We start from the raw sequence: 27,301 nt of genomic DNA on the forward strand, positions 1-27,301 counted from the left end.
CTATCTACAGGCTGACCTGTAGCGGGCTTGGACCAAGTGCCCAGAAGAACGTCAGACAAGGCCTCATTAAACAGCAGCAGAGGCTCGGCCGAGCTTGCCTGCGGTTTAAGGACCTCAGTGAGGAGGTTAGTACTCTTGGCCGCAAAGGGGAGCTCCAGGCCCGCGTTAGTACCACACTATAGGCAGCCCTTTCCTCCGTAGCCACAGTAGGAGGGGAGACAAAACCAGTGTCCAGCGAGGTATCCAGACCACTGGCCTCCCCTAGCTCACCTGTCCAGTCCTGATAAGACTGACACTCCCGTGCCATATGGTCCTCAGACCCCTCCCAATCCCCCTCGCCACCCATCTCCTGAGACTCAGGACCTAAGGATGGGGCCGGGTCATAGAAGTAAAAATCTCCCATCAGCGTCTGATACGGCGCCATTCAGGCGCCGGACCCAAATCGAGGGAGGGATCGGGGACGGCGCCACTCTGAGGCGGCGCCGGGGTCGACACCCTGGGGGCCGGCGAGGTCGACCGGCAACAATCCGTATCCTCTGGGGGCCTGTGGCACCGGGACCGAAGTCACAGGCGGCGTCGGGGCCGAAGCACCCGACGGCGTTGCCGCCGTAGCGCCTGACCCGCTGGGACCCCCAGTCGGGCCGCTGGGCCCGGAGGCACCGCGGAGCCTGATGGAGGAGTGAGGGACCTCATGGCCGTGAGGAAGGCCCAGATCTCCTCCGGCGTCACGTTCTGCCCAGGGACCGACGGGTATGAAGCAGGCCGCGACGCCCACGGCTCTGGTGTCGCCCGAATCCCTGGCCGCGTCACTCGAGTGTCGGGGGGAGTCGGAGGAGCGTTGACGTCTCTTCGACTTCTTGTGCTTACCTGAGGACTCAGAGTTCGAAAACGACTCCCGGAGCTATTGTGGCTCCGACCCCGCGACCGGTCCCTTGACCTCCTCGCGGACCGGGACCTCGAGCGGCGCGGGCCGACTGCCGGAGCTCGAGTCGCTTGCGGGACCGCTCCCGCCTAGCTTTAGACGTCAGGGCTCGACAATCAGAGCAGGCCTTGTCGACATGGTCGAGGCCCAGGCAATGAAGACACCGGCGGTGAGGGTCGGTAACCGACATCAGTCGGCGCAGGGTTTGAACCCGGGCATCCCTACTGGCACCGTCAGAGTCGTTAGGACTTCGAAAAGGATAGAAAAAAAGTTGTGTCAAAAATTGACTCAAGGGTACCACTTTTTCCGTATCTGCGCTAGCTGGCGCGGAAAAAAGAAGAACTGACGTCAGCGCGCGAGGGTGGCGTCTAAGTACTCCAGCGACGTCTTTCCAGCGCCAACGACGCCGACGACGGACGCGGAGCCGCAGACAACTCCTACAGACGCGCAGGGGTACTGCTACGCAAAGGTTTCTGGATCCAGTCTGGCGCCTGGGGATATTCTAAGGTAAGGAATCTAATACTAATCTGTTTCTTTCAGATATGTAGTTACCTTTAAAGCTCCAGTAATATTAGTAGCTCGGGAAGATTTTCATAGATCATAATTAGGTCTTATTACAAAAAAGGTTGGAGAACCATGTACTAGTGGATGGCACAATGAGAGCTGTAGTCGACAGGTGATTTTTAACTTTCTATGCCATGGGTGCAGTTTCGACACCATATAACATGGCCATATAGCAGAGTTAAATATGCCAAACAAGAATTAGTATGTTCTAACTGTTTTAAGGATTAGAGCACATTCTAGACAGTAGTGCACCAGCGAAAGAGTCTAGAAACCAGCAGTAAAATTGAGCAAAATAAATAAATAAAAAGGGGTGACCAAGCAAGAAGTATTTTCTCACAGGCACTGATAAATTAAAGGAAAGATTATTTTGTCTATTTTATTTTGTATTAAAAATAAAGACAACTGAGGGATCATTTCAAATTCAAATTTATAAACTGTTAAAGAGTAGTTCTTAGTCACTGCAAGGAAATAGTATACACAGCCTGGTGAGAAAAATTCAAAAAGCTCAAAGAAGGTTTTTTTATTTGTCTTTTTCTTTCAGTTCCTTTTCCTTTTTTTCCCGCTCTGCTTTTGCCTCTTCCTCTTCATGTTTTTTTATCAACTCTTCGACTTCTTTTTGCTTTAAAACTCTTATTTTTGTTTTTCCATTTTCTCTTGTCAGTGTTGCAATTTCAACTGAAAAGCAAATTGTACATAAATGCATTAGTTGGCACAAAGATCAGTCTGGAATGAGTTAATTTACACTAAATACTAACAATGTATGATTTATGAGATTGCAAAATGATTTTTAAAAGCTTGCCATTCAAAATACAATTGTACAATTGATGCAATAAGGAATCCCCACCCCCTCGGATTTCCAATGTTCCTGCTCTTAGTTAAAACTCGGTGCCAACACAGCCTCAATCGTTACTGTAAGTCACCAGGTCACTTGCAGCAATAAAATACAGCCAGTACTACGAAAAATCAGATAAAATGTTAAGAGGTTAGCATCTGGAATTAACTAATGGATGGTAAGAGAAAAGAAGCGTGAGAGAGAATGAGAAAAAATTCTGTTCTACTAATTAGAACAAGGCAGGGTGTAAGTACTCTAGTAATAGTCTCTTCCAATAATACTACCAACTAAACAAAACTAAGAAAAATATTACATGGAAAAGACAAAGACGAAAAAGTAGTAAGAAGGTGGTAAAAGTTTGGGGATATACATCAATAAATTTGAATAAATAAGGATGTAGAAATTGTTTTGTGCTTCTAACTTCTTTCAATATTCTTGTAGCATTTAGACAGATGACCCACTAAATCAGTTCTACAAAACAGTCTGCATCAAGTCACTAAATAAGTTATCAGAATGAACTCTGCAAAATTAACAAATGTTAACTAGTTTTAAGAACTTCAAGAGGTTATCTTGTCGAGAGTTTTAAATAGTGTAGGTCATTCGTCTTCTTCCAAGATATTAAAAAATATGCCAATTTGGATTAAAAAGTGTTTTTTGGTCTTATAGTCTATTGATTGTTAGGATTGCTGCATTTCAAAGTTGCCATTCTGCATTTACATGCAGTTGGATTTTGTGTTTTTAAGTCAAGATCTAGTCAAGTAGCATTCAGATACTCCATGGTCTATTGCTGAACACTTGGAGATGATGGGAAGTATAGAGATGGCAGTGAGGAAGTACTCAATCTGTGATCCTGCCCCGTGAACAAAAGATAAAAAGGTTTATCGTCAATCTATCAGGTATGTAGGGTGTCATGGTTCTTTGATAGCATGGCCAGCCATTAACGGTGAGCAGACATCTATCAGTCTGTGCTGCTTCTCTTTTCAGGTTGCCCTAATCAGTCTAATATAGGGTCCGATGTTATTTTCCAGTGTCCACTTTGTTCTTTATGCTATAATCCAATCTCAGCTCTATATTCAATTTATATTATTATTTTGTTTAACATAGAAGAAAAAGTTAAGTTTGTTTCCATTTGGGGCATACATAGAGCAAATAACAAAGCATGCTTTTGAAGTGACCTTCTGCATCAATCCAGATATTTACTGTGTAACCTCATTGCAGAGACAGCTTGTTGTTTTACTGGTTCATCACTGGGACCAGGTCTTTCTTAAGTCATGTTATTTTAAAAAGAAACAGTCCAGTGTTCTGGATGCAAGCAGATAAAAAATATTAACTGGACTTGCTATCACAGAACACCGATAAGGCCACAACTCACTTTCATAGTTTATAAAATGTACTCTTTGAAGTTGCTCAGATGCCATCTGTGGGCAAGCTTTTGGTTTGCATGTAAAAATGAAAGGCCTTTTGCAGGTTATTCTCAAATTAGTTGTGATTGTTTAGTAAGGTCATCTCCAAACGGTTAAGCCACTTCGGAAACAAGAAAATAAGAACAAATCTGAAAATGTGCGTATTTCAGATTACTAAAAAAGCCAACAAAGCAGAGAAACAGCATCAGGGTAGGATGACAAAGGCAGCATGCCCTGCTAAATAGCTACTTGAGGTCCAAACATGCTTTGAGCTCAACTATGATGAGTGAATTTTGGGAACATGAGCTAGGTGCACCACTAGACTCGACTGGAACTGTATAGCATTGCACAAGTGGTGTGCACAATGCAGGGGTACCAGGGCCGCACCTGCAAGCTGTGGGATTCCAGGTATCTATGGTGCTGGTGACTATGTGATGTTGAGACCGCAGCATCACCCTCTACAGAGGGAAAGAAAATTGAAGACCATAATAGTTAAAACAGCAAAAAGCTGGCAGACACTGTGGGTAAGAAATTGGTGCAGCATTCTGATCTCAAAGTACTCCTGCAGAAGTGATTGCCTCACAACTCTCTGCTGACAAGAGGTCTGTCTGCAAGCCTTGAAGCTGCAAGTTTGTCAGATAGACTACCAAGCCTGCTGGAAAAGTGTCTGAACGTTAAAGAGTACTTTTATTGAACCTCCCTTCTTCCCTATAAATATGCCAAGACTCTCCACTCAATTCCCCCCTCGATCCTTCTTCGGTGCCTGCACTCTCTGGAGTCTTAGTGTGGCATCCCACTTCAGCTTATCACTCTGAGATATTTTCTATTAACCTATGTCCAGGGTCCACACAAAGTTTCGCTACACGTTTGGGGTTCCCTGCACTATAGGTGACCTGACGCTGGTTATCGTACTTGCTCCCAGAGGCAATCCAGATGCTTGATGTTTAGGTTCACATCTAAATGAGGATTTGACAAAAATCCACAACCACATCTCGGCAAGACAACAGTTTTTGATTTTCCTTTTGCCCAGTATATGTTGTCATTAGAGCTGGGCCTGAGATCTCTGGAACTATAATCTGCTTTTCCCCATCCCCCTCTATTTCTAATTAATACGTTTAAAGGTTTTGTGATACCCCCATATCTCAATATTCAAGATGCTCCTTTGCACTCAAACTCACTATTTTAACCCGTTGAGATCTGAAAGTGCCACACATCAGGGTACCTCCGACACACCTCAATGTACTTACTTGGAAAGCTTCCAGAATGGGACATTATATAAAAAGGAAAACGTTTCTTTCATACGTTTCCTCCGACTAAGCCAACATTTCCCTACTGCAGGAGACCCACCTCAGTCAAAGAATTGGACAAACTGAAAAGGAACTTGGTAAGGAAGGTTATATTCAGTATCCCTAAAACATCACCCTTTCTTTTCTGCTAATCAGCCTCTGGCTCCACCAAGAAGTATGGAGTGGCCATATTCCAGAGAAAAATGCTGCCATGTAGGAACCTAAAGACTTGGACTGACCCAGAAGGTAGAAGTGCATTTGCTAAGGTATCACTTTACAACAGGCCACTTATTATTGGTTCTCTTTAGGCACCAGATGCAGCAAAGATCAATTTCCAGACCTGCCTTTCTAGAATAGTGACAACATTCAGATACGCTGACACACGAATCATCAGACATTAGAATCTAGCACCTGATCCCCTCCTGGAATGCACAGGCTCACCTAACTCACCCAACGACAAAGCATTGATGGGGCTGTATTAAGCAATCATGGGTTGATAAACTTCTAGAGGCTACTGCAACCCATGGGAAAGGAATTTATCTTCCTTTCTAATCAAGAATAGACTAGTTTATTGTAATAGGCTCGCTTGAGAAAGATGGTGGATGTAAATTACTAGAAGGCACCCTACTGGATCACAATTCTGCAGCCAAAGCTGACCTCATCACCCTGCCTCACCGACCTTGGGAGATTAATTTATTTAAATACAAGCTTCCTTCGAAAGAAAATGCTGCAAGGGCAAATCATAACATTTGTTTTGGATTAAAAAAAAAGGGGGACTGTACCATCAATAGAGATGCTGAGAGTAACAAGAAAATCCTAGGCAGGGAGCCTTAATGAAAGAAGATAATTCAAAATACAAGTCGTATAGTGGAGAAACTATCCAGACTTTAATATCCTTTGTCAAGTCTCTCAATAGAATTGAACACACTGGGAGATTGAACTACGAATAACGCTCCAAGGCGAGCAATGGGTATACTGCTGTCAACAAACTGGACAAATAACCTACAACATCCGATTAAGTATAATACATTTCAAATTTTTACACCAACTATTCTATACACCAGCCAAGATGCATAGGTTCCAGATGTGAGAAAATGATCAATGTGATCGCTGTGGCAATGCATCTGTAGACTTCTGCACTTGGCATGGGAGTGCAGTAGCAGTTCATCAATATTGCCAGCAGATCTTTAGTGCACGTTCGCAAATTATTGCATCGCAAATTATTTCATCCTGCTTGCAGATAAACCCAGTTATAGCTTTACTGGGATATACAAAGCAAACAGAAGCAGCTTATACGAAGTACACAACATTGACTCTACTTCTGGAAATGTGCAGGGTGCGTCCAGGTGGGGAAGGGAAAGAGCGCCCAAATTTAAGAGATGGATTCAAGATCTTATATTCTGGCAAGAACAGTCACTAACATATGCAGAACTCTTACCAACTGCGCCCAGAGTTAAAGATATCTGGGATCCCTTATGAGCTTACCTATTGATTAACCCACAATGATCTGAGTAGAAACAAAATGAAAATTAAACATGAGACAGAAAAGGGACAGGGCGAGAAGTTATGAACAAGGGCTCGCCTACAATTCACTATGAAAATGTATAGCGATATTGAATGACGAGAGCTTAGATATGTTAAAATTTGCTTTAATAGACATGGACTTTTTTTTAGCACAATATGTAATATCCACAATGTAGTATTATACCTAAAAACATGTTTGATATAGGCGGACAATTACTACACAATTGATATGGGATGCAAATACGTCAACATGTACTCCTCGAATGCAATGTATGTGTGCTCCTGATATTACAGTATTTGAACGTAATTTTTTTTAATGTCTCTCAATAGAATTTATGTGGAACACTTATGGACCAAAATAGGTCACCGGAGCCCACAAAATTCTCACGTGGCGCCCTCATCACAAAGTCCATTGAATATACACAGGCTCCTTTTCAAAAGCACCAAAAATGACAAACGGAAAAGATGGTAAACACAGTAGACAAACCCTGCGTGGCTAGCATAGTAATTTTTTCAAAAAATGAGGTGATGGGTTCTCTCCTGAGTGTAAAATGCCAGCATCACAGAAAAAAAGATTTGTCTATATTCACCAGCCATGTCATGTGTAAAGGGATAAAGCAGACACGTGATCAGTGAGGAAATATCCACAGAGGACATTGCAAAACCTTGTTAGACCGTTGTAAAACAAATCCTCTATGAAAAAGTCTTCCCCGGAGAATTCAACAAACTACGGAAAAAAACTTTGATGAACATTGTACAACGCTTTCTAGGAAGCTGAACTCTCAAACACACAGAATTTCTCAAACAAAGCACTCCTCATTCTTTTCACCAAGCCTTGAATGAATGAAAATGCTTTTTAAAAAGCGCATAGCTTCTCCTGTAATGACGGTCCCAGCGCTGAGCAATCAGAAGCGTGCTGAAGAGGCGGGAAAGAGGAACCTAAACAAGCAAAGTCTTGAGATTTTTGTGAAACTGAGGCTCTGACGGAGATTGCTTCAGCTGCAGCGGGAGGGATTTTCAGAGTTTTGAAGCAAGAAAGTGAAACGATCTTCCTTCGGCACGAGCTTGCTTGATTCTAGGCACTTACATAAGTAATGTGCCCAAAGATCTGAGTCACCTCCTAGGGGAGTAGGGAGCAAGAAGAGAGTGGAGATACGCTGACCCAGCCTACCTGTGGATCGTATAAAGGGATCATCTCGACAGTAAGTGATAGGCCTAAATAACTGAATAATACTGACATTCATCAAGATCATGGCAAAGGTCCCAGCGAACACGCTTAAGAGTGTGATTCCTCAGTGTCCTATGTCTGACGGGAAGGTTTTGTCCCACTGTTGCATGGCAACACGATCACCTATTGAGGCTACGAAGGACTCTCAAAACAAAACTATTGCCTTTTCCCTAGATGCAGAGAAAGCCACTGACAGGACTGAAATGGGCTACCTATTCAGAATCCTGAAGAGGGTGGGACTCACGAGGTTGCTAATACAATTATACTGTGGTGCTTCCTTTCTCAAACCTTCACAATCACTAGGTGAACAGGACACGGCAACCCTCTCACACCATTGCTTTTATTATTTGTGATAGAACTATATGAGCTGTATGACAAAGCCTTGAGATCAAGAGCGTTCACACATGCACTGGGTCCTCTAAGATATTATATGCAGATGATATAATTTTGATACTTCTTGGAAAAATACTATATAAAATGTCAACTGTCATATCGAGCCGACATATCCCCCTGATTAAAATTGCTGTGCAATGGGGAGTCTTGGGATGTGACTTGATAAGCCTGCCATGTGACATTGCCAGGTAGAAATATCTGTAACCAAAGTCTCCTGTTTTGCATACTGGTAATTCACAAGACATTAAGGTAATGCACTCCTTCATAAAGGAGTCATTGTCATCTGGTTGACCGTGGCTCTACAAATTGAAGGTTCCATGAAATGCTGGGAGCAATTTTTTTTTTTTTTTTTTTAAGAGGGCCAAAAGACAAAAAAGTGCAGTATATGGACAAAGGCAAGCTTACGTCAGCAAGAAAAGGAAAGGAAATAAAGTTGTAGGTGCCATTGTAATGAATAGGCAAGAGATTAATGTACAGGTTACAAGACAAAATAGTGATATTTGACCTGGAATGGCACCATCTCGGGTGGTGGGAATGACTGAACTATGACCCTCCTAGGACCGGTTTAACCTTCCTCTCACAAAAACACCCAGTTACTGAGTTCAATGACCTCTGCATTCATTGAACATCCTAACTCCTGCCCTTGTATCCTCTTTCATTTCTTATTGCTCTCCCCAGTTTACAACATCCCTCTGAATTAATCTTTTAATGGGTTTCCAACTAATGCTCATTTTATTTTTACACTCTTCAAGGCCTGGTCAATTTCCACTTGGAAACCATGACAGACAATGAGGGGCACTATAGACATATGGCCTGGTCAGAGGCTGCTGCACCGCTAACTACATGTGAGCACTTAAAATACGATCATCTAACTGTGAGGTGCCATGACTGCTCACACAATGCAAGTACTTGTGCTGGTGCCCAATGTCACCCCTACCTGGGAATCAAGCTTGTTTGGCATGCGTCTGCAGGGTACATCTAGCACTTGTGCCCATCTTCCCCCGTTGGGAATATAAGAGTACAATTCCCCCATAAGTCAAGTTTATTTCTGGGGCCCCAAGTGGTGGCGGCAGTAATGGGTGCATTTTGGAGCAAGATCTTGCATGAAGAAACAAGAAAAAGACATCTAGCAAGACTTAGTGAACTCTCAGCAGTCATCTTAGTATAAATAGGGTGGTCCATGCTAATTATTTTGATGGCCTGGATTGGAGCTGTTTGAGTCAAGTATGGCACTGGGATTCCAAGAAGTCACTGCGGTTCACAAGTCTAGACTCCAGTACTTCTTGAAAGAAAGGTGGAAGGAGGTAGTAGGAGGGAACTATTAGGGCCTTGTTTTTTTATAAGGATTACTGAGAGACTTTGAGAACTTTTGAATCCTAGTGAAGACCAGTAAAACAAGGATTTTCAAGAAAAGGGATGTTGGGCAATACAGGATAAGAGTAGCACAGTAACTAAACCGTTCAGAATCGGTGAAGATTTTTGGTTTGAAATTTCTGCAAAGCTTCAAGTTTAAAGCTAGAACGGTTCAAAATGGATCTCTATATGAAATCCTAGTGTAATTGGGATTACGCTGGCATGCGTGAACTGATACTACAAAGTACAGTGTAATGTTTCAAACATTTCAAAAAGGTGGCAAGTAATACTGTTTAATAGCATGGCATCTCGTAAAGTAACAGAATTCCATAACTTTCTAGAGACAAAATAAGTATTGTGCAAAGAAAAGTAGATATATCTATAGCCGATTTACTGAAATTCTCTTATCCAATAGTAACTGGCTGTATAATCTTGTTCCAGATCTCGTTTCCCAGCAGTACCCTTCCCACGTTTAACTATACCAGTGATTCGTAAAGTAATAACCGGAGGGCACTGTTCTGAGAATCCTGCACAAGTGACAGTACCCTTATGCCCGAACATTATCATCATCATCCTACTTTTTATTGTTATGTAGTGTTGGAGACCTCAAGGTTGTTGCTGGGTGCCCTGATACATAGATTGACTGTAGACAGACAGACTGATTCATGGAGAATCAGATTTTCAGAGTATCTAGAGGTTTGCATTCTATACAAACCACCACAAAGGTCATTTTGGGGCTTATGGTACGCGAGTATTATCAGCTAGTTTCTTTTTTCTTGTTATGATTATCCCATAGGTTATGTACCGAAAGCATGGCGGTAACACCCATGGGGTGCAATTACACAACTTGTAACCATCTGATTCAATGGTAAGGTGTGGATTTTTGGGAATACTTGAGTCTTTGTGCGTTTAGAGTTTTTAAATAAAGAATAAGTAAAACAAAATAATATCAATTTAGAACATCTTTAATTAGCTTAATGGCAATCAAGAGACACTAATAAGCATTTCCTCACACATGACTGCAGGTATAGAGAACATGTAGCACAAACATTTAAACTAAAATACCTGTTCTGACTGCAGTTTGAGTTAGCAAAGGGTTGGTCTCACTTCCATCTTTAGATTCCTTTGCCAAAGACTTCATATGAATGACACATTTTTTGACTTCTAGGTGCAGGGAGGGAGGAGAGGGGGTGGAGAATATCCTCTTGTCATACCACAGTGAAGCTGCATGTTGTTGTTTTGGGGGGCCGATAACTTGTACAGTTTGACACATGAACCTCACAGGCAGGTTAGGCAACCCCTAACAGCTGGATGCTTAATATTCCAGGAAAACTGCAGCGCTTCTCCTCCTGAACAGTCTCTCTTCCTGAAGGGCCAGGCACACTCCTTCCTCTCTACTCATGCATGCTTCTAGGTAGTAGTCAAAGCCACAGCTTTCCTGCAAGACTTCAAATGATGGCCCTTCACGCTTGGTGGAATGGCTGTCAGGCATTAGCTCTGTATCACAGTAACCATAAATTGTAATGGGGTAACCCAAGTGCAGTTCTGGCCAACGGAATTTGATTCCTCTCAGCAGACTGGTACTCCATCTACTCCAGCATGCGCTGTTCCAAAGAATCCAACCGGACGGTGGGTACATCATCACAAATCATTTCTCTCAGGACTACAAGTGGTATCTTGACAATCCATACCCTACATTCTCCACCCCCAAAAAGAAAAGGACCCAGAGGAGTGTTGAGGGCGAATTGTTGACATAGGGGCAGATGTCGACTGATTCATACATTCGTTATATTGTTTTTAAACAATTGCACTGCATCTATTGTACTCATTTAAACACCTCGTCACTTTAAGATCACGTATTCTCTCATGTCACTTTTTCGTATTTTCAATTATGAACTTGTTTTTGTGACATTCATGTATACACAAATAAGAGAAAAAAGTATAATATACTAATTTTGATTAATCTCATCTATGTCTTTAGTTCTGTAAGTTAATGATGGAATGCTAAGAAATTATTCGCCCGACAGAACCATTTGTAGTATATTTTCTGTATCACAGTAGCTCTTCGAGTACTTTGTAGAGCACTCCCTTTGCTGGTCAAGAAAGACTTGGAAATGAGTGTGGGATGGTTTGGGCCACACCTTTAAACTGTTTTTTGGGACCATAGATGTTGGTCCACCATCAAAAGTTCAAGAACCAGTTTAGGTTGGGTCCTTTTCAATTTCATTTTCTGGCTAACACAGCCTTTTGTGCAAGTTGATGGCTCTCACAGCAGGTAGTTATGGTGTTGATTGTAAATAGGATTCGTCAAAACATTAGGACAATAGTGTGTGAAGATATTGTACCTGGCTGTCATCTGTCTTGCTGTAGTACCATTCTGGAAATGACAAAAGGGCAGGTCCTGCCTTGAAACTTTCCTACTTCTAAAAACAGAATCACTTGACTCTCCTCCATTATCACACCATCAACCAAATACAAGTGCTAAGAAAGGACTAATCAACAAGTCCCTGCTAAAGGTTCCTCTCTGAATTTTAGGGATAGATCGGTTACCATCCCCCCCACCCCATACTTCAGTGTTTGGGATCCTCCCTTCAGCTCCAGAAATACAAGCAATACTCACCCATTGTCTGCAGAAACAGTACTTCCACCTCCATTTTGTGCCATGTTAAACAAGAGACAATCCAAAATGGATTATGCCGGTTCCAGCAAATATACTCTCAACACAACATGGAGTACTGCTACCCACTACACATCTCACACTTGCACACCGTATGTAAGTGCAAGGATATGGATGTTAAACACACAAGCTGAACTTTGCACCACCTGAACCAGGAAAAAGGTCTGGTAATTACTATAAGCCGCAAATATCTGGTATGCTGCCACCATTGCTTTATATCAACAACAGTGGACGTAAGAAGTAGTCCCATGTCAAGATAGAGGGAACGCTTGCTGCGCCTCTTCAGGTGACAAATCAGGTTTGAGAATTTAGAATCATCACGAACAAGCCATGAACGTGGCACACAGATTACTGGATGAGCTGGCCGAAAGAAAAAGTTATGATACCAGGTTCACATGCGGTCAGGTCACTCAGGGCAGAGGTTAACCATGCAAGGCACATTCCGGTCCCACTGAACTTTTAGTTGTTGGGGTTTATTGTAAACTTCATCCCCTTCTGGGCTGCACCACAGCTGCTTCTAGGTGGATCTCAAATAAGAAACGCGTTACTTACCTGTAACAGCAGTTATCCAGTATCGGTGTCTTTCATAGATTCACATGCCTGAATCATTCCCCGTTGTCGAGACGGGAGCCTCCGGTACATAGAAAAGTAATGTCCTATAGACATACATAGAGAAAATAGGCCTAAGGACCTCACCTTAGTAGCCTATCCTTGTCCTTATGCAAAAAGGACCAAAGTCTTAGAGTCAGCCAATCAGCTATGACCTCCCTCTAGAACCTTCCTGGGAGGAGCCTCAGTCCCTCAGATTTTCGTACGCACCCAGCTAGGTATGGCGTAATACAGTTAGAGAGGGATGTGAGTCCTTCCAGGGGAGGCGGGAGGGTTGCATGTGAATCTATGAAAGACACCAATACTGGATAACTGCTGTTACAGGTAAGTAACGCGTTTCTTATCCAGTATTAGGGGTGTCTTTCATAGATTCACATGCCTGAATCGGAGTAGATAGCAATAACGTATGCACATTTCTGATGTAATGTTGCCTTACAGTCATGTTAGACAATACACATTATCATATAACATGGGAATGATAGCATAAAGCAGAATATTATAAAGATAAAGAATGTGCATACCCGGATGGCGGGATGTTGGAAGGCTCACCTCACTGAAAGAGATGGCGAAGCACCGCCTGGCCCACTGCTGCATCCTTCTGAAGTTCGATATCCAGGCAGTAGTGTCTGGAGAAGGTGTGCGGCGTTTTCCAGGTCGTCGCTCTGCATATTTCCAAAATCGGCACTCCAGCGAACAGTGCTGCCGATGTGGACATTGCTCTGGTGGAATGCGCAGTAACATGATCACTCAAAGGCCGTCCGGCCTTGTCATGGCAGAATGCTATCGCTGAGGAGATCCACCTTGAGATGCTTTGTTTTGTGAGAGGCAGACCCATTCTCGGTCTGCTGTAGGCCACAAATAGTTGTGAAGATTTTCTGAAAGTCTTAGTTTTGTCTAGGTAGAACTTTAGACACCTCTTGAGATCCAAAGAATGTAGTGTTCTTTCTGCTGCGGTGGAAGGGTTCGCAAAGAAAGACCGAAGGACTATCGGTTCATTGAGATGAAAGTCTGAAGGCACTTTCGGTATGAATTTAGGATTCGGTCTCAGCACCACCCTGTCCTGTTTGAACTGCATGAATGGTTCCTGAATGGATAGAGCCTGTAGCTCGCTTACTCTCCTGGCAGATGTTAAAGCGAGTAAGAGAGCCGTTTTCCATGAGATGTACTTGATGGATGCTCGATGAATGGGCTCAAAAGGATGCCTCATGAGTTGGTTGAGGACTAGATTGAGGTGCCATGTCGGAGGGACCTTCCGAGGTCTCGGGAAGGATCTATAAAGTCCCTTTAGGAACTGTTTTACCAGTCTACTGGACCACAGAGAAGGTCCTGTGAAAGTTCTGGTGAACCGTGAGATAGCCGCCAGGTGAACCTTTATGGATGTGCTAAATGCAGGAGATATGGCAGTATCTGCTCGGGTGTGATGTGCAGTGGTCGCAGGCCTTGCTCTGAACACCAAATGCAGAATCTTTTCCCTTTGAGAGAGTAGGTTTTGTTGGTACTGTCTGCTCTCGCTTTTGCCAATACGTCTCTGCATTCCTGCGGGATATTCAGGCTACAGAACTCTCTGTGCTCAGGAGCCAGGCCGATAACCTGAGCGATTGCAGGTTCGGGTGTTGTACCTGTCCGTTGGACATTGTCAGGAGGTTCGGGTGCTGCCGCAGACGAATCGGTGTCCTGATGGAGAGTCGAAGCAGATCCGAGAACCAGTGCTGTCTCGCCAAGAACGGGGCAATTAGGATCAGGGTACAAGGTTCCGCCTTCATCTTCCTGAGGACTCTTGGGATCATTGGAAACGGAGGAAAAGCGTACGCAAACACGCTGAACCAACCGATGGAAAAAGCATTTCCCAGTGATCCTTGCTGGGGATGCCAGCTTGCGTAGTTTGGGCATTTGGCGTTCCCCCTGGTGGCAAACAGGTTGATTCCTGGGACTCCCCATTGAGAGAATATGTGAGTCAGTGCGCTTTCGCTTAGTTCCCACTCGTGGGAGAGGGATTGTTGCCTGCTCAGGGCGTCCGCGATGGTATTGTCCTTGCCTGATACATAGTCCGCTCGGAGCGTGATTCCATGTAGCACTAGCCAGTTCCAGATCTTCTGCGATTCGCGTGATAGAGTGAGCGAACGCGTTCCTCCCTGTTTGTTGAGATAGTGCATCGTCGTGGTGTTGTCCGTTTTGACGAGCACCTGGGAGTTCTGGATGCGTGGTAGAAAGGCCTGAAGTGCCAGATACACAGCTCTCAGTTCCAGAAGGTTTATATGGAGCTGTTTTTCCTGAGTGGCCCACTTGCCGCTTATCCGAAGGTCTTGGAGGACAGCGCCCCATCCTTTCAGGGAGGCGTCCGTGGTGACCACCAGAGGTGTTGCCGGAAGTAGAAATGGCAGCCCTACAGATAGATTCTTGCGACACCTCCACCAGTCCAGATTCTTGGATACTTTTGGCGTTATTTTTACAACGTCCTCGAAAGAACCTGTACTCTGGGTCCATTGGTTCGTGAGGGCCTCCTGCAATGGGCGCATCCTGAGTCTGCAGTGAGGGATGAGGAGTATGCAGGAAGAAATCATACCCAGGAGAGACTTGTAGGTCCGGACTTTTAGGCTCTTCTTTGACGCCACAGCCGTGGCCAGAGATATTATCTTGTTTGTCCTTTCCACCGAGGGGAAGGCCCTTGCGCACTCCGTGTCCAAGGTCGCCCCGAGGAAGGTAATGTTTGTTGTAGGGATCATGCAGGATTTCTTGAGATTGAGAGTTAATCCTAGCTTTTGAAAAAGATTGGTGCAGGCGTTGGAGGATTCGGTCGCGCCTATAGCGGAGGGTGCCTTCACCAGCCAGTCGTCGAGGTAGGGGAAGACTTGGTGACCCATTTGACGCAGGAAAGCTGCCACCGGTGCAAGGCACTTTGTGAAAATCCGCGGCGCGGACTTGAGGCCAAACGGCAGGACCTTGAATTGGTAATGTTGTCCTGCGACTTCGAACCTCAGGAATTTTCTGTGACACTTGAGGATGGGGATATGGTAGTAGGCATCTTGGAGATCCAAAGATGTCATGAAATCCCCTTTTTCCAGCATGCCTAGTATTTCTTGAATGGTCACCATCCTGAACGATTAGCTCCGTAGGAAAGCGTTGAGCGCTCGGAGGTCCAGAATGGGCCTCCATTTTTCCTCCTTCTGGTGTACAAGAAAGAAGTGGGAATAGAAGCCTTTCCCTTTCAGAGGTGTTGGAACTCGTTCGATTGCACCTTTCCGTAGCATCACAGAAATTTCTTGGAGAAGCAGGCGTAGATGTTTGTGTGTCCGTCTGCGGGGAGGTGTTGTAGGAGGGATGGTGGTGAATTCCAGGGAATGGCCGAATCTTATTATTTGGAGAACCCACCGGTCTGTGGTGATGAGTTGCCAATTTGTGAGGGAATGGGTCAATTTTCCTCCAATTTGTAATGAGGGATAGGGTGGTTGGACTGGCTGGAGTAATAGGTCACTGGCGGCCGCCAGTGCCCCTCTTCTGATTTTTGCCTCTGAAGCTTGATCTTCCGTAAGAAGACGGACGACTCTGTTGGTGTTTTTGTTGGTATTGATTTTTATTTTGGTAGGAGTACGAGGACCTATTCTGATAGGAACCTCGGTAAGAGGATTGTCCTCTGGATCTGTTGCCTCGAAAGGACTGGTTCCGCGTCTGCAAGGTACCCAGCGCCCTGGCAGTATCGGTGTCCTTCTTTATGGTTTGTAGTGCTTCATCGATCTTGTCCCCAAAAAGGTGTTGGCCGTCGAAGGGCATGTCAAGCACTTTTGATTGCACCTCCTGTCGGAACGATGTCGCTTTAAGCCATCCTTGACAGCGTAGGACTGCTGCTCCAGCAAGTTGACGAAAGCCGGTCATGGCTGCATCAATAGCACAGTCAATTATTTCCGCTGCTGAGGTTTGACCCTCCGTAAGCAGTGCCTTGACTTCACCCTGGACTGTGTCAGGCAGTTCCGCTAAATAGGGGACTATGTCTTCCCAGAGTTGGTGATTATAACGCCCCAATAGAGCTATGGAATTGGCCACCTTGATGGTCATGGCCGATGTGGTCGTAAATCGTTTTCCGATCGTGTCCAACTTCCTGCCCTCTTTGTCCGGGGGTGCTGACAGAGGGGAGGAAGGGTTGCGGGAGTTCTTCTGGGCCGCCTGCGTAACCACCGAATCTGGTTTCGGGTGTCCATTGAGGCAAGCTGCCGCTGTAAGTAGGGCTTTATATTTTTTGTCCAGGCGTGGAACAACCGCAGGTACAGAAGCGGGCGTCAGCATTAGTTTCTTGCCTTGCTCCCACAGGAATTCTATTATTGGAATAGATTTCGTTGACTTCTGCGTCTGCTCCTTGAAATCGTGCAAGAAGCATTCAGTTTCAGTTGATTCCATAACCATATGGAATCGCTTTGCCGCCCTTTCCACAATTTTATGGAAGCCGCCAATATCCACAGGTGGTGAATCCGCTTGGCGTGGTTGGGGTGAAGCTGGGGAAGATGCCACATACTCATCCTCCTCATCATGGGCAGAGTGGATTTCCTGGACCTTTCCTTCTTCCAATTCATCCTCATCATCATCTTCGTCTGACGATACTACCACCTGAGGTTGGATTCTCTCACGGAGGGTTTGAGGGAGAGGTTGAGACTGTTTTGGGGCTGACGCTGGTATATTTACTGCAGGCGTCTGATTCCCACTTTCCGTTGTTGGTGTTTCCGGGAAGCGTTGCTTGTAATCCTGTATGAGGTATTTCAGGTCACTGACAATAGATACCGGCAGGCATACCATCGGGGTGACTTCCGTGCGAACACTAGTGTGGACAGAGTGTTCCTGGTAAGTCATCTCCTCCTGTTCTTCGTCTGTGCTCTGGCATTTGACATGAAGGTCCGAAATGGAAGTAGCTGGATCCAGGAGTTCCTCTTCTTCAGATTCCTCACTCTGGAAGATTTCTGAAGGCAACTGCGTTTGCACTTTACTCGGAGACGTGGTTTCCGGCGTAATTTGCTGCTTGGTTACCTTGTAAGACGCAGAACTTGATGTAGAAGTTCCTGCCGTCGTCGCTGGTGTCGTCGACGGTGGCAGCGTTAGAGACGACACTTCTACGAGCTTGGACTTCTTCCATGGCTCAGAAAGGGCCAGTGTCGACGACGAATCATCCGTCGACGGTGTCTTCGTCGACGGTAAGGTCTTCGTCGACGGTATCTCCATAGACGGCATTTTGGTCGTCGACGATGACCTAGACGTCGGTGTGGTCGTCGTCGGTGCACTCGTCGACGGTGAGCCCGTCGTCGACGTCTTCGTAGTCGACACCTTTGTCGTCGATGCCCTCGTCGACGCCTTCGTCGTCAACGTGATCGTCGACGGTGGGCTCTTCATCGACGTCACCGTCGTCGACGGTGTAATCTTCGTCGTCGACGAGGTTTTCGACGTCGACTTTAGCAGGACAATAGATGAAATAGGTCTACCTGCTGACGACGATGATGGAGTTGTCGTCGTCGATGAGGAAGCCGTCGACGTCGACACAGTGGTTGTCGCTGTGGTAATCCTTTGCGCATGCCTGCTAGATGACTGAGCACGCTTCTTAAAAGTCTGGGCATCTTTGGCAGACACTGAAGATGTCGTAGATCTTGCCTCTGAAGACTTCTTTTGTGCCTTCTTAGGAGGAGTGTCTGAGGGGCCAGGGGAAGTTACCCTTGGCCTCTTTAGAGAGACTTCTGAGGTCCTGGAAACGCTGCCCTCTGAAGATTCCAAGTTGTCTCTCTCCTTGAGCCTGTCAAGCCAGATGAGCAGGCGACCTTCCCTGTCCCTTACGGTCTTCTTAGGGAAAGACCTACATATTCTGCAGTCTGCCGGGACGTGGTCTGGATAGAGGCAATATAAGCACAGGGCATGTTTATCCTCCACATGGAGCCTTTTCTTCCCACATGAAGTGCAGGCCCTGAAAAGGGCTTTCTTCTGGGATTCAGACATTGTAGAAGCAGTTGAAAGTAAACACTTACTGCAAGAATAAGTGGACTGAAGTAATCCTTGAAGATGTAGAATGAAGAAATCACTTCCAAAAGTTAAGTAGATGGTTTGAAATAAATCCTGAGGAGAGCTCAGGCTGGGGACTCCCTAGCACAACGTGCAGTAGAAAATCTGAGGGACTGAGGCTCCTCCCAGGAAGGTTCTAGAGGGAGGTCATAGCTGATTGGCTGACTCTAAGACTTTGGTCCTTTTTGCATAAGGACAAGGATAAGCTACTAAGGTGAGGTCCTTAGGCCTATTTTCTCTATGTATGTCTATAGGACATTACTTTTCTATGTACCGGAGGCTCCCGTCTCGACGACGGGGAATGATTCAGGCATGTGAATCTATGAAACATACCCCTAATACTGGATAACTTAATTGCTTGAGCCTGTGTCTTCCACCCTTTCCTCCCAGAAGATTGCGATTGTACCTCTATATGCAAAAACACACTGACAATGGCAGTAAGGGAATTAGTCTGTTGCACCACCTCGCTATACACGAAAGGTATTTTTAGTGGATATGACCACAAAGGCGGGCCCACCTCACTAGTCCACTGCCACGGGACTAAACAATTATAAACAAATTCTCTATATGCAATAACATCGTAAATTGGCCCAAAATGAAAGACATTCCAAACAGTCTCAAACTCTGTCATATCTCATACCAAAGAAAAACTCTGCATTTTCTTCAACATACACCCATGTTCGCCTTTTTCTCAGAAAGATCTTTCACTCAAGTTCCTACTAATCCCACTGTAAATGCTCTGCTCTCCCTCAACCCTATGGTAACCTTCCTCTACCTGCTAACCTCAGTCCATTATCCACCTTGGCCGGCACTTTTTCGCTTACTTTTCTCCATCCCAAATCCTACGTCTCAAGTACCTTTTACTCTCCTGTAACCACCTCCCACCATCTTCATCTGTCCATACTTAGTCTCTCCCTCCCCCCAACTCATGTAAGGTTCCTTATCCTCTGCTATTTTCCCCTTCCTAATTTCCTCAATACTTTTCCATCCCACCCTCTGCATTACTTTTAACCCCCAGACCCTGCCTAAATCCTTGGACCTCCCCCCCTTGTCTCCTCGGTACCCCTAGACCCCAAACACTACTGTATCTGCTTTGTCCTATTCTTACCCTCTCAACCTTCGAATCTAGCAGCCCAAACTGCCTCCTCCCCACACGCATTCAAATAACCATATCCCACTGCAACACTATATATCCTTCCCCATCCACCTTATCCAAGCCCGGCGTGGCCCCTTTCGCTCCTCTGAACCTGCTCCCTCCTACAAGCTCTTGCGTTAAGCATCCTCTTTTGTCTAAACACTTTGCCCCCTCCTACCTTTACCATCCGCTCCTATCATACTTCCTTCGTACCACCATACATGTCGGATCTACTTACTTTTCTCGGCAGAAAGCTTACTAACATCCATGGTCTTGTTTAACACTTTGACAGCTAAGGCAAGGGCATCCTTCAAACTCATGCCTCCTTCTTTGTAGTCCTGTTTTAGCATTGAAACAGCCGCCTGGAAAAAAATCAATAAATTGTATGAGGAATTTGCGTAGCACACCATTTGATAAATCACCTGATTACATTAACAAATGTAATAGTAATATACAGTGCTTCTGAAAAGAAAAGTATTAGAGTGAAAGAGTTGGTAGGTACCAGCTTCACTAATAAAGAAAATCTCAGAGAACTTTGCCCTGGCAATGACAGTCAAAGCTGAAGCCCTCCCTAAAGACGTTCCCGGATTGGGGAGTGGGTCTGGAGGAAGATACCCGAGGCAAACTGGCAATTGGTCAAAGTTGATCGAGAACAACAATACAGATCTCAGGGTAAAATATAAGTGAACAAAATATAAGTACGAGTTACTTACGTTCGGTAACTATGTATCTGGTAGAGACGGTTCTAGCCGCAGATTCCTTCATGCATAATTATCCCCAGGCGTGAGACTGGATCCAGAAAACTTTCTTGCCCAGCATCCCTGCCCTCCGACGGGACGGCATGACTCCGCCCAGGTGTTGTACGTGACGTCAGCGAGGTCACACAAGTCCCATGTGGGCGCACCCACGTCAGTTTTCTTCGGAGAACTTTTCCGCTCCACAACGCAGAGTCAACAGAGAAAATTGTGAGAGTATAGGAACACTGTGCGAAAGAGCAGGAAAAGGAATGTTGAGGAACAACACCATAAAGAGTGATGCCTGGCACTGCAGTACCCAAAGGCAGGGAAAATAATCAAGAACAGAGCCTAGCCATGAGCAGCAACCCTGCCAGTACGGAGACGAAGCCGAAAGGGTAACTCAAGGTCACCCAGGAAGAACCGTCCAACGCCCTGCAGGGACGGACTAAGCCTTGCAAGAGGGTCAAGAAGTCAGGGACCATCTCCTCCCACAGGGAGAAGAGATAGAACTGAGTGCAAGGCCCACTGGAAGTATTGGATAAGGCAGGAGGACAGTCCCCCAAGAAGGCACAATGGTGCAGAAAAAACAACAAGTCGGCACCAACACGCTCTGCCAGAAGTCAAGGACACCACAGAACGAAGCACTCAGAGCAAGAAGGCGAAGAGGAAGAGTCCGGACACGCCCTGGGGTCGAGACCCAGGCCACGGACAGTAAGCCAGACCAGGCAAACAGCGCAGCGACCCCAGAGAAGAACACCCTGGGCATAAGTCAAGGAAGTCCAAGCCATCAGCAAGAAGATCGCATCAGCAACATACCATAACGCCACGGTGAGCAGAAGCCCGCAGGCGACCACAGCTCGCCAGCACATAACAGGGCTATATAACAGCCACCACTGCCCCACATAGGGCATGTTACATCCCAAGACATGAAAACCTCTTAATAAAAAACTTCCGCAGCAGAGGACAACAGAAAAGACCCGCGGCAAAAACCCCACAGGAGGCTCATCAAGCAGCCAGAGGGGAAACACAGAAAGCCCAGTCTCAAGGCCAGCATGGTGTGGAAAACCCAAGGGAAAAACACAGTCAAGAAGGGCTGGCCAGCAGCCAACAGAACCACAGACCCAACAAGGAGGACTCGAGTGGTCATGAAGCACACAGAACAGACAACTGGGGAGACCCGCCCCAACAGAAGAACACCTCCAAGAACCAGATCCGCTTGCAGGTCACGGAGAAGGAGAAGGAGAAGGAGGACGACGAAGCCCCGCCAATAACCTCTAACATGGCCAAATCCGCAGGGGCATGGAACAAAAGAGCACCATCGAAAGGAAGGTCCACCAGCCGCTCTCGAACGTTCTCCAGGAACACACTATCCCGAAGCCAGGCATTGCGACGAAGGGCGACCGAAGCAGCCATGGCATGACCCAGCACCTCCGATGTCCAGAGCGGAGCGAAGAATGAACGCTGCCAGCTCCCAGCCATCCAACACATTGTGCCTCAAATCAACACAGGCACCCTCCTGAGAGGCGGTAGACAAAAAGGACTCCGCCGAGTCCCACAAACAATAAGTGGCCCTAGCCAAAATGCACAGCGTGTTAAAAGCCCCCAGAGCCGCACAGGTTGAGGCGAACACATTGCGCCCTCAGGAGTCCAGCCAGCGGGCCTCCTGTGACGGGGAGACAACAGCGGCAGCAGAGAAGGAAAAGAAGCCTGCAAAAAGGGGCCTCTGGTAGAGGGGTGGATGGATTCCACACTGGATTACGCGGCGCTGGATGATGGCGGTGCAGAAGGTGTTTGGGCACAGGGTCCCCAGTGGCGGGACAGTCCCAAGTCCCCAAGAGAGAAGAATGGAGTGAACCTTTGAAGGTAAGCAACAGCTCCCTACGACCAGAGCTCTGATGGAGAACCTCCAGAAGATGATCCGCAGGGAAAAGGATAGCTGGATCACCCATGCGCAAACTTCCCACAGCCGTGGATACAGCGCAAGCGAAAGCCGCACCCGCCTCCGTAGGGCACTGTGTAGGGGAAAGCAGCTCCTCGTTAGGGGATGGCTGCAAGCTAATGTGGCCATCCCTAAAGCCAACCAGAGGAAGGAAGGGCCAAGTCCGGAAAGAAGGAAGAGGGACCGAGGAGTGGGGCACCTGCGGCTCCTCTGGCGAAGACCGCAGCCACAGAGACGGCGAGGAGCCGCCCTTAGACGTCGGTGAAAAAGCCACAACGCGGCGGCCGTCTCCGGCGAGGATGAAACCAGCAAGCGCTGAACCTCTGGAGAAGAGGAGGCGTCCGAAGACGAGTCACCGACCCGACGTCAGCCTGGCGCTGTAGAGTCTGCAAATTGAGGCAGGACATAGTCATCGTTATGCGCCGGGGGAAGACGCTGGGGCTGTCTACGACACAGCGCACAAGACGGTGCTGGGCCGGAGCCGGGGCGGCAAAGGAGGCGCACCGGAAAGGCGCCGACCTGACCTCCGACGAGGCAGCCGCCTGCGTGGAGGGATGAGGAATCCCCACTAGCCTCGACCCGTGACTGGACAAGAGGGCCCTCCACCGACCCCGGTCGCGCCGCTTTGGCCAGCAGCCGCCGGCACCGAAGCGGCATCACCTCGGCCAAGACTGCTGCCTGTTCCGAGCACCGGCGACCTCCCGCGACACCACAGGGACTCCAGCTGGAGTTTGCGGCTAAGCAGAGGCGCCGTGGTCCGAAGGAGGGACCCCCGAAGGGCTGCACCCCAACGGCACCGCATCCTCCCAACCTGGATCCGAGCCAGCCGGAGCCGCCGGCGACGCCACGGAGGGCCAGCACACTGCAAGGGATCCTCTGGAAGGAGGAGGGGGAGAAGCCAACGAGGCCTGCAAAGCCGCCGCAAATGTCTCCATCTGGGCTCTAGTTGCCCCCACACTGGGAAACAGCGGATAAGGGGACGACACGTGGGGCCACACCAACCGCGGAGAGCCCACCCCCCGACAGGCCGGAAACTGACCCTCAGGGACAAACTGCGACACTTACTGACAGGTGATTGTGCTCTCACGACCTGGGAGAAGGCCGATGTCGACGAGGGAGGCAGCGGGCCCGAGAACACTCTGCAGGGGCCGGGAGAGATGACGACGCCAACCTGGACATGCGAGCTGAGAAGTTTCATCCGGCGCACCCGCCGGGACTTCGGTTTCATCTGCTGGCACGCCTCACAATCAGTGGAGCAGTGTTCCTTCAAACACAACATATAGATGGGGTGAGGATCCGTCGCCGACATCAGGCGGCACAAGACGAGCACGTCTTAAAGCCCGAAGGCATTCGCACACTGTTCCCACACACACACAATAGCAAAAGGGAAAGGCCTAAACAGGCCCAGAGCACAAACCTGATCCGCGTTGCACGCAGAAGACGAAAAAACGGACATAGGAGTGCAGGGTGGTACTTATGTGACCTCGCTGACATCACGTACACGGACAACGCCTGGGCGGAGTCGTGTGATGCTGTCCCCCCCAGCGCGCAGGAATGCTGGCAAGAAAGTTTTCCAGGTCCAGTCTCACGCCTGGGGATAATTCTACCTGAAGGAATCTGCGGCTAGTAGTCTCTATCAGATGTATAAGACACTTACCTGTATTCCTGGTTCTCTTCCAGGGGAAGCCTCACCAAAGTCCTAAGCACTGAATATTCCCGCCTACGTGCGGGGTCCCTGTAGCACATCACAAACACACACACATTACCCACCCCCATCACCCACCATTTATATGCAAGGCTAAAAATGCCCCATTTACATTGGGTTTTCATTTAAAGAACCTCTCACCAGACCCAAGCATTTCTGTATATCAGAAAAAGAAAGCATAAGGTGCAAACAGTCTTATTGAATAAAAAACAAAACAGCATAGTTCGCCAATAGGCTGCATTTAAAACATAAAAAGTTAATAAAATACTGGCACCATGCCTTTAAGACCTCCAGGACCTCCTGTATTCCATCATGCCCCAAAGGTGACAGTTAGGTCAGGCCTTTTTTCCGGCTCATTCAGTGAGGATCCTGGCACACTGAGCTCTCCGATTTTTAGGCAACCTGTCAAAAAGTTATTTTCAAAAGAGAATTCTTAGCTTCTCTAGATGTCTTTCTTCATTTAGAGTGAAGAGTAGTAGCTCTCGAACAAGAAATGTTATTTTTTTCTGCCAAAAACACTCTACCTTTTTGTCAGGAGTCCTGCACGTACCAAAAAGGCGACACAGACTGGCCCTCATTGAGTCTGCATAGTAGGTCTACCTGACAGACAAAGACACACACACACACCTGAGATTTGCCATCATTATAAGAAACTTTCAAAGGACAAAGAGAAAAACCCTCTACAAGGTCTACAGGAGAGAGGAAGAACTGGATCGGGAAGACTTGACCCATCTTTCTCCAAGAAGACTCCCTCTCTCCCCGAAGAGAGTCGTCAGAGGCAGATCTCCAGAAAGGCGACAAAAGTGACAGACAAGGTCCACATCTACAGGTAGGAAAATACCTTTGTGTTTACCATCGGCGTCAAGATAGACTTCAATAGCACCTTCAGCTACGAGGCACACTTCGCCTTCAAGACCTCTGTCGGTGTCGAAACAATGATGATCAACATCGAAGACTAGACACCTGTCGCCGAGATGCTTTCATCTGCTCACCGCCACTCGACATCCATTGAAGGAGAAGTCTTGGGCAATGACTGTACATCACCGGCCTCCGTTGAGGGAGACTCCGTCGACCGCCACACATCACCATTTGACATTGAGGCAGACATCGCCTAGGTAGACTATCAACTGCAACATAGTGCCGTTCCATGTTGAGGCACACTTCATCCGTGAAGACTCCATTGATGGTCTCCCATAGCCACTTGGCGTCGATGTATAAATACCCTACAAGGCCTCCGCTGACAACAGCACCTCGCGGGTCGACGTCGAGGCAAGATTCTCCCACTGTTTTGATGTTTCAACACCATCCAACATCACAGACTATGCTGATGTCGAAACACCATTTTCAGAAGTGCAAGCATCAACTAGACTCAAAACATCAGGGATTTCCGCTCATTCATCTTCGAGGAGGCAGATGTCTCCTAATCAGCCAGAGGTTTCTGAGACCCGATCAACCGGTCACCCCGCTGGCTGGAAACCATCCACATGTAGCAGCAGGATTAGTTACTTACCTGTAATCCTAGTTCTCTTCCAGGGGTATCCTCAAAGTCATAAGCATTAGAATATTCCCGCCCATGTGCGGGACCCCGGAAACACTATATTATATGTGCCCCACATATATATACATATATATATAACAATAATATATATATAAAAACATGCAATAGCAGCCAAATAACATCAGAGCTGAAATATGCTGTGAAGATTTTCCACCATTCATGTAATAATAAGCATTAGAAACATGAGAAACAACACCAAAGATTGTTTAGAAATTGTTTTAATGCTTAGAAAGCAGTAGAAATTCTCATAACTCACTGGAAGCATAGGAAGCTCCCAGGCTGCATTGCAAACACACAGTCTAAAAAGACTGAAAAGCTAACCTGTAGCTGAATAGCAATAAACTGACACCGTGCCTTTAAGGCACTCATGACCCCCTGTATCCCATCATGCCCCAGGGGTGACAGTTAGGTCAGTTCTTTTCGGAGACTGAAAAACAAACCCAATAACAAATAGGTTAACAATATCTCCTTATTAAAGAGTATCCTTTGCCCGGGGAGGCGGGAGGGTTGCTTATGACTGATGAGGATACCCCTGGAAGAGAACTAGGATTACAGGTAAGTAACTAATCCTTCTCTTCCAGGGGATCCTCATCAATAGTCATAAGCATTAGAATAGAATAGCGAGCCTCTCCTCTTCCCTGCGGGCAAAGGAATGATAAGACAGTAATCTCATCAACAAGTCTGAGTAGACTATAGACTACCCAAACAGATTCCTCAAGGAGGCTTGCCCTACTTGAGTATCGGCCCTGGAATCAGAGTCGAGGCAGTAATGCCTCGTAAAGGTATGAACCGATTTCCAGGTTGCAGCCTTGCATATTTCTGACATTGGAATGTCATGCAAGAAAGCTACTGTAGCGGCTTTCCCTCTAGTGGAATGCGCTTTTGGAGACATCAACAAAGACTTGCCTGCAAGCTGATAGGCCAATTTAATGCAAGAGACAATCCATCTAGAGATGGACCTCTTGGCCGCTGGAAAACCTGTTCCCATAGAACCATAGTTCACAAACAGTTGGTCCGTTTTCCTAATCCCTTTAGTCTTTTCCAAATAAAACTTTAGCACTCTCTTAAGATCTAAGGAGTGAAGTGACCGCTCGGCTGGGGTCGTTGGATTTGGAAAAAAAGAAGGGAGGGAAATAGACTGATTTATATGAAAATCAGAGATGACCTTAGGAAAGAAAGATGGATGAGCCCTTAGGACTACTCTGTTGTGGTGGAAATCCGTATATGGTTCCTTCGCACAGAGCGCTTGTATCTCACTTACTCTGCGCGCAGAGGTAATCGCCACCAAAAAGGCTGCCTTCCAAGAGAGATGTTGCAAGGAGGCCTTGTGGATGGGCTCGAAAGGAGGTGACATTAACTTTGATAGAACTACGTTTAATTCCCAAGGGGGAAACACTTTCTTCAACCCC

At 46.7% G+C, this 27,301-nt stretch overlaps 1 protein-coding gene across 1 annotated transcript in view; it reads right to left on the reverse strand.

Moving 5' to 3' along the window:
* Positions 1–1,896: 1,896 nt before the first annotated feature.
* Positions 1,897–27,301, reverse strand: part of PSMA4 (proteasome 20S subunit alpha 4) — a 155,720-nt gene continuing 130,315 nt past the window's right edge. The window contains exons 8-9 of the mRNA XM_086953153.1: positions 20,192–20,315; positions 1,897–2,161 (exon numbers count right to left, since the gene is read on the reverse strand). Of these exons, the coding sequence (XP_086809279.1) occupies positions 2,007–2,161; positions 20,192–20,315 (279 nt within the window). The 3' untranslated portion in view covers positions 1,897–2,006. The remainder of the gene's footprint in view (positions 2,162–20,191; positions 20,316–27,301) is intronic.

The sequence above is a fragment of the Lissotriton vulgaris genome, chromosome 1_1 (assembly GCF_964263255.1).
Source record: "Lissotriton vulgaris chromosome 1_1, aLisVul1.2, whole genome shotgun sequence".
NCBI lineage: Eukaryota > Metazoa > Chordata > Amphibia > Caudata > Salamandridae > Lissotriton > Lissotriton vulgaris.